Source organism: Notothenia coriiceps, unplaced genomic scaffold (assembly GCF_000735185.1).
Source record: "Notothenia coriiceps isolate Sejong01 unplaced genomic scaffold, NC01 NC01_scaffold00018253, whole genome shotgun sequence".
Lineage (NCBI taxonomy): Eukaryota > Metazoa > Chordata > Actinopteri > Perciformes > Nototheniidae > Notothenia > Notothenia coriiceps.
This window is the reverse complement of record NW_011350954.1, coordinates 88112-95550: the sequence shown is the minus strand read 5'-3', so window position 1 is coordinate 95550 and position 7439 is coordinate 88112. Positions and strand designations below refer to the sequence as shown.

The following is a 7439-nucleotide window of genomic DNA, read 5'->3' as shown; positions in this document are numbered from 1 at the left end:
ACAACACGACAAATAAAATCCGCGTCAAGCTGCACCTGGTGGCTCTGTACCTTTTGTAGTCGGAGGAGAAGATCCCTCCGCTCGCCGGGTCGTGTCCATATTCCGGCTCCCCGACGCTGGACGAGCCTCCCTTCTCATCGTTGAAAGCGGAGCTGGCCGACATTTTTCTCTCTGATGGAGGTTTAGTGCAGAGGACAGCGGGATATAGGGCTCTTAAAGGCGCACTGACACTCGGCCGGGATCCGGGAGATGCTCGCTGCAGAGGGGGATGATGGGGGAAAGAGGAGGGGGAGAATTGATGCACACATCACGTGATTTATTACAGGATTGTAGTCCCTAAACCCGGAAGTGTTTGACCTTTTTTTTTTTATTCAGAATATCTAGATTCTAGAAGGTGTATTGACTATGCATTTTTCCCAAAAAGAGACTTATTATTATAAACTAGCACATTGAACAATATACAATATAGATTTCAGTATAAATTAAATGAGAAAAAAACTACACTGTTCATAATATTACACTAATTTACATCTAACACAATAACATTTCATCTAATATTATGGTATTTTGAGACCCTATGAGCAAATTACACTTTTGAAAGGACATCCATCTGTCTGCAATTTAAAAATTATTTATCTTATATATCATATTCCAATTACTTGTAGACTCTCCTTGCACTATTTATATTCTATTTCATTTGTATTACTTGCACTATTTTGTCTGTTTTATTATGTTGCACCGTTGGAGGAACCTGTGACCTAAGATTTTCATTGACATATCGATACTGTAGCTATATACGAATGACAATAAAAGCCTTGAATCTGTATAGCAGTGTCCCAATTAAATACATGAATAATACAAGTCAAAAAGATTCCTTCTTGGTCAAAACACCAAAAATGGTGACATAACATTTTTGTGTTGCCTATTAAAAAAATTGCATTGATTTGATTGTTATTTTTGGTGTGGACGTGAGAAAGACTACCACTTTGTGGAGAATAATAGCGACCCAAATAATAATTTTTAAAAAAGTACTGTAAGAATGTTCATGTTTTGCTTCTTTATACTTCTACTTCTTGATAAGTAGTTTCAGTTGTGGCAAGTTAGTCAAATATCTGAAACACAGGCAGCAGAAGCTGTTGCAGATGTAGCAATATAACTGCAATTGTAGTACAGGTAAACTGCAGTGGTCCTTGTAGTATCTCACTCTTTTAATGCCACCTAGTGGACAATGGGCTTCATGCAATAATCCTTAATCTGCTTCTTTAGCCATATACCATGCATTAACAAGAATCTTATACTAATGGTATATTTCAATTGGAAGGCCAGTTCTTGACAATATTTGTATTTAAAGTGCATGTAAGTGATTTCATGCTCACATAGTGATGGAATTTAGGTATTTCAAACATAGCAATGCTATAAAGTAGTTTAGAAATACTTAGTTACAATAACTCAATCAGGACTTGTTCTAAACATTATAATCAAAATAAGGCTCACTTTGAGTTATCATTATGCAGAATTGTCCATTTAGGAATCACAATACTTTGCTGGATTATAATTAGCGACACATTCAAGTAGATAGATCCTATATTGCTGTAAAGTCACAGTTGGTAAATCTGCAGCTATCAAATATGTACAAGAACTTCAATTTTCTGAATGTAGAAATACAGCACTTATTAAGTAAAAGTATCTTAGGTGTTGAAATGTACAAAGTAGGCTATATCATTAACGCTGAAGTGAGCATGTGTGCGGAAGTTGTGATAACTGTAATAAACAAATGTGCATATTTCCACGCTCCAAAAGTTCCTGATTGTCTGTATACAGCAGTAGACTATGTATAACTCAAACTCAGCCAGTTTCACATTAAAAAAACATTGCTGTTGAGTGAAAAACGGATATACATGATCAAAACAAACTATGTGAAGCCAACCTCAATCTTACTGACCAACTGACAGTGCAGGCAGCAGTGTCGTCATGTTTCCATAGCAACATAAAGCAAAGGAAGCTTGAGCTAACAGATCGGTCGAAAATATACGCGGTTAGCTAGCCTTTAAGTTAATAACAGAGCCAGACTTGTTTTCACACAAACTAAAAGAAGCACTATGGAAACAAAAAAGAAAAGTAGTATGTTGCCCAACGCGTAAGTTCATAGGTGGTGTTTTTTTTAACACCTATGGTTTAAACTCAGGTTAAACACTTAGCTTTTAGCTACATGTGCTAAGCTAGTGGTGGTGGCTATGCTAACCTGTTATGTTGATGTGTTAACTTTCTCCCAGATCTTCTCGAGCAATGCATAAGTCAGTCTCAGGACTTCATCCTGTCAGCCAAGGCTCAAGACACATGTTGAGCTTCACTGGGTCACACAGCCGAAGAAGTTCCATCATGGCCGGTGGCAGCAATAGGAAACACAGGAGCCTGGAGAAGACCACCGAGCAAGCCCCCAGGAGAGTAAAGGTGAGATCTAAACAGGACAGATGTATTGCTTAAATTATTACTTCCTGTCTCAATGGTAAAATATAATTTGGTAGGGGTCTCCTCTTTTTTTATTTGTAAAATATTAACACATTCAGTTGTAGTTATAATGTATTTCCCAGCAATTTTCCTGAAAATACATTTCTGTATATCTGTCCAAAACCCACTTGTTGAGGGTTTACGATGATAGAGTAAACCATAACAGATTCTGGCTGTGGTTCCTTTGCAGGTGTTGGACGATCATGGCCATGATGTCGCTCCTCAGCAAGTGAATGAAGCAGAGCCAGGAGACATGAAGGCCAAACCAGACAGAATCATCCTGGACGAAATCTTTTCCAGCTCAGGATCGGACCACTTTAAATCCACTTCAAGCTTCAGTGTGCATGCTTTGAGGTACCATGTGTGGGAAGTTGAGTGAGAGTGGAAGAGTGGAGGCTGTGCAACCTATTTGTTTATGGCACAACTCTGTTAACTTCTCAAAAGTCTTGTGTGAACAGATGTATTGATAAAGGGGAAAGTGATGGCGTTTTTCTTGTTAGCTTGTTTTAGCCCTCAATCTATAGAAATGTTCTAATTAATTACATTGTTTTGCAGCTCAATTTGGGGTAGCACCCTCCCTTCTAGCCAGTCTACCTCAGCGTCACTGACTGAGGATTGTTATTCTAAACGGGACATACCAATAAACCCTCCAGCTACAAGCGGTGAGTATTCTCTTTTCAAGGTATTGTAGATGGATAGCATTGCTGGTTTCTGTTTGTAAACACACCAAATTCAAAGTGGAGGGAGTGATGCTAACAAGAAAAAAGCGGTGAATCAGAGAAATAAAAAAATATTTGTCATCGTTTCACAAAATTAAACACACCTACACCTCTGCATTAACCTGGGGTACTGGATTATTTTTATGTTTTTTTTCGGGGGGGGGAAAGCTGCATAAAATACCTTTTAAAATACAGTATATGCTGTCATTTTGTTAGTTATCATCCCCATGGTGATTTGTAAATTCACCATTATTTGCATTATCTTTAACATGTGTAGTATAAGCATTTCTTCACAACACAGAAGTAAAATGTTATACTGTAAACTAAACTTTCAACATATACAGTAGAGATGGAATTGTATTTGTCCAGCAAATAGTCTCTTGTGATATTTTATACATGTATTTTCATTATTTATTTATCCTTTGTTGTCTTCTTTTTTCTTTCTTTCCCTGCCAGATGTGCCTAGGAAAGGAGACAATGTCAAACACGTTGTGACCGAGGAGATGTTGGATGAGGAAGTTCACATCTGCCTCTCTGAGACAGAAATAATTTCACTGCTGGAAATCCCCTGCACCTTTATGTCAGAGGACGCTGATGATGCAGAAGCTATGAAGTGAGTGCAGTATGTGGGCCTTCATGTCTTTAACTACTCTTCTTTGGTTGTAACAAGCCGCTGATTGTCTCCTTGTTTTTACAGAGAAAAAAACACTCAATATGCTGAGCTCTGCAGGAACAGAATGGGTAACGATAAGTATGTGGAACGATCGATGCAGACATCCAATGGAACAACAAAAAAGATGCGGATCCAGACCGACAAGATTGAGATGGTGGAAGAAGGTAAGACGGAGTTATCCTTAAACAATCAGCTCAAAAAGTCAGCTACTTAATAATCTCTTATGTCCACAGGCACGATGGCTTCTATCTGGGACATCTATGACTCTTTCTGCGTCCAAAATGAAACCCAAAAAAAGGAAAAGGCAGACAACACAGAAACAGCTGTGAACACCATCAAAGGTCAAGAGAAGAGATCAGAGAAGAGCAGCAGCAGCACACTCTGCACAGGTAACAAGGCCTCGGAGAACGTTGACAAAGGCTTGGGACCGACAAGTCGAATAATGAAATGTTTATTTAGACTAGTTTTGGAATAACAATAATTTCCCCCTATTTCTTTTCCTCAGGCAGCACAGTTAGCTCAGCGTTAGAATTGGAAATGAGCGAGAACAGTTCGAACACGGAGGCTAACTCACAGCTGATCCTGTTGTCAGAGACGTTTGAAAAAAGCTTATTAGTGATGGAGAGGATCGTCTTGACAAACGTCTTTCAACCCAGGCTGGCTGCGTACAGACAGCTGCCCATACTAGAAGGTAAACTCAGGTTATCAATGTTTTCACAAACTGTTGGTGCGGGTGCATTCAAGCCAAGTCCGGCAGTGGCTCAGTCAGTAGGGGCTTGGACTGGGAGCTGTCGGGTTGCCGGTTCAAGTCCCCGACCAGACTTAAAAATATGGAGTGTGGACTGCTACTTGGAGAGGTCCCAGTTCACCTCCTGCCCTGCCGTGGTGCCCTTGAGCAAGGCACCGGACACCCCCCTTCCCCCCCATTGTACAATAGCTGCCCACTGCTCCTAGCACTAGACTCCTGGTACTAGGATGGGTTAAAAGCAGAGAACACATGTCACTGTGTGTGCTGTGTGCTCTGCATGTGTGACCATTAAAGAGGGTTTCATCCCTCCCAATTCTATTCTATAAGTGCAGTACTTCACATCTGGTCCTTTCTGTTTTTTGTGAGTGTATTTGAATAAATACTGTATGCACTGTTTGTTGTGTTAGACCCTGACAGCACAGTGAAGCCTGGGATAGAGGAACAGAGCGACAGGGGTGAGGGGAGCTCTTCATCTCCAACTCTTGAGCGTCTCTGGGCTTTCAGCTGTGAACTCACCAGAGGACACAACATCACCTGCATGGCCTGGAACAAGCACAACCAGGTTCACACAACAGAGACCATGTCGTTCTGGGTTCACTTTCTTTCTGTGTCTTACCTTCTCTCTGCATTCACTCTGCACAGTCAACAATTAAGACACTTTTTAATAATAGTAACATATCTGCATTTTGCACATTACTACAAATGTGTCTAAACTGTGAATACATTTCTGGTAAGTTTAAAGCCCAATGAATGATTACTAAAATCAATTCATTTTTGTTCACAAACAGTTTAAAAGTACAGGTAGAATTATAAAACGTAATGGAGATATGTGAAATGGGACACCCCAACAAACGATCAAAAGCTTTACAATAGGTGCCCAGACACTAAATAGAACATATTTACAATATATGTGCAACTAACACTTCTAGGAGTGTTTGTTGTTGTTGTTTTTTTGTGCCAGTAAAGTTTCTTTACTAAAATCTGTGTTTGTGCTCTGCGTCAGGATATTCTGGCAGTGGGATACGGTGACTGTGACCCTGAGACCCAGACGCCAGGTCTGATCTGCTGCTGGTCCCTCAAAAACCCCACGGTATGGTTATCATTTATTTTGCCCTTTCACTCAACATTTTTCAGAGCCTTATCTCAACCTGTAGTTCAACTTACATAATATATTTTTAACATTGATGGATTACTGAACGGGCCTACCAGGCACAAAAAAAACACACAAAGAAACTCACAGTGACTATAAAAGGGGACAAAACAACCACAGAGAGACTCAAAGCAACCACAAAGAGACTCAAAGCAACCACAGAGAGACTCAAAGCAACCACAAAGAGACTCAAAGCAACCACAAAGAGACTCAAAGCAACCACAAAGAGACTCAAAGCAACCACAAAGAGACTCAAAGCAACCACAAAGAGACTCAAAGCAACCACAGAGAGACTCAAAGCAACCACAGAGAGACTCAAAGCAACCACAAAGAGACTCAAAGCCATCACAGAGAGACTCAAAGCAACCACAAAGAGACTCAAAGCAACCACAAAGAGACTCAAAGCAACCACAAAGAGACTCAAAGCAACCACAAAGAGACTCAAAACAACCACAGAGAGACTCAAAATGAGTGCAAAGAGTCCGTAATACACCCAGCACAATGAGCTGTATAACTGAATGTGTCTCCTGTGCAGTGGCCGGAGCGAGTCTTCCAGTGTAAGTGTTGTGTGACGTCTCTGGATTTCTCCGCCAATAACCCCGGCCAGCTGGCTGTGGGGATGTTAGACGGCACTTTAGCCATCTACAATGTCCAGAGGAGGAACATCCCATGTATCACCGACAGCAGGTGAGAGATGTCTGGACACGTTGGAGTTTGGAAATACATTATATTTGACCAAAGCCCTTTTCTTTAGCTTGCTTTTATGTTTCTGTTCTATAGTGAATGTCACAAAAAGCACCTGCACCCAGTGTGGCAGGTCAGCTGGACCAAACAGGAGATGGCGCTCTCAGGCGAGGACAGGGTGGAGGCTCTGGTTGCTGTGTCGGCAGATGGCAGGGTCACCAAGTGGCTCCTCTCCAGCAATGGTCTCGACTGCATAGGTACTGTAGTCTGCAGCAGGGAAATGGTTTGAAAACACGTATGCTGATAACATCGAAGAGTAAACATTGTAGATTCAGAGGTAAAAGCTGAATTAGCCGATTGGCAAACATGCACACCTTAGCTTTAAGGTTGAAAAGTAGAAAAACAACAAAGCTCAGTATGCATTATATCAGTTGACCTTACTTTATTGTATATTATATCCCATTCAACAAGTGTTAAGGGAATGTTGGCTAATTAATTTACCATTTCAGAACTTCAAAGCAGTTGGAAAGACCAAATATTACTATCTTTAGTTTTATGACAGTTAATATACACACAATATGCTGTAAGAATGATCTCATTGTAATAGTTTACAGGTCAAAGGGGTCGTTGTTGTTCTGAAGTGGTGCTTATTAGGGCTGCACAGTTCATTGAAATGTGATCCCCTGTGCCATATCCAAAGGCAACATACAGTATATGAAAATGTCTAAGAAGTGAAGCATTATCCATTACCCTGAAAACTCATCTGTTCAACAAAGCCTTCCAACAATAACTCACTTGTTCCCCCCCTTGAAATGTAACACTTCCATTTCCATTTTCACTTCCGACCCATGTGACCTTATTTCGGAAAAAGTATGCATTGAAGTCAATGGGGAGAGAAAGATTATCTTTCGATCCCGTTTGAATTGTGCCACGAATTACACATATGATGTTTGTCAA

The 7439-nt window shown here is 40.5% G+C and overlaps 1 protein-coding gene and 1 long non-coding RNA gene across 3 annotated transcripts in view; one reads left to right on the top strand and one right to left on the bottom strand.

The window, feature by feature from the left end:
• Positions 1 to 7439, bottom strand: part of LOC104950972 (uncharacterized) — a 22744-nt gene that overhangs the window by 10789 nt on the left and 4516 nt on the right. The window lies entirely within an intron of this gene.
• The window catches only part of dnai4 (dynein axonemal intermediate chain 4), a 19679-nt gene continuing 14245 nt past the window's right edge, over positions 2006 to 7439 (top strand). The window contains exons 1-12 of one of the 2 annotated variants that reach the window (XM_010777598.1): positions 2006 to 2137; positions 2274 to 2451; positions 2699 to 2862; positions 3064 to 3170; positions 3684 to 3840; positions 3925 to 4064; positions 4134 to 4289; positions 4406 to 4591; positions 5056 to 5210; positions 5652 to 5738; positions 6334 to 6485; positions 6579 to 6739. In XM_010777598.1, coding sequence (XP_010775900.1) covers positions 2100 to 2137; positions 2274 to 2451; positions 2699 to 2862; positions 3064 to 3170; positions 3684 to 3840; positions 3925 to 4064; positions 4134 to 4289; positions 4406 to 4591; positions 5056 to 5210; positions 5652 to 5738; positions 6334 to 6485; positions 6579 to 6739 — 1681 coding nt within the window. In that variant the 5' untranslated portion in view covers positions 2006 to 2099. Of the gene's footprint in view, positions 2138 to 2273; positions 2452 to 2698; positions 2879 to 3063; positions 3171 to 3683; positions 3841 to 3924; positions 4065 to 4133; positions 4290 to 4405; positions 4592 to 5055; positions 5211 to 5651; positions 5739 to 6333; positions 6486 to 6578; positions 6740 to 7439 lie in introns of those variants that run through there. The other variant, XM_010777599.1, reaches the window with a different exon arrangement.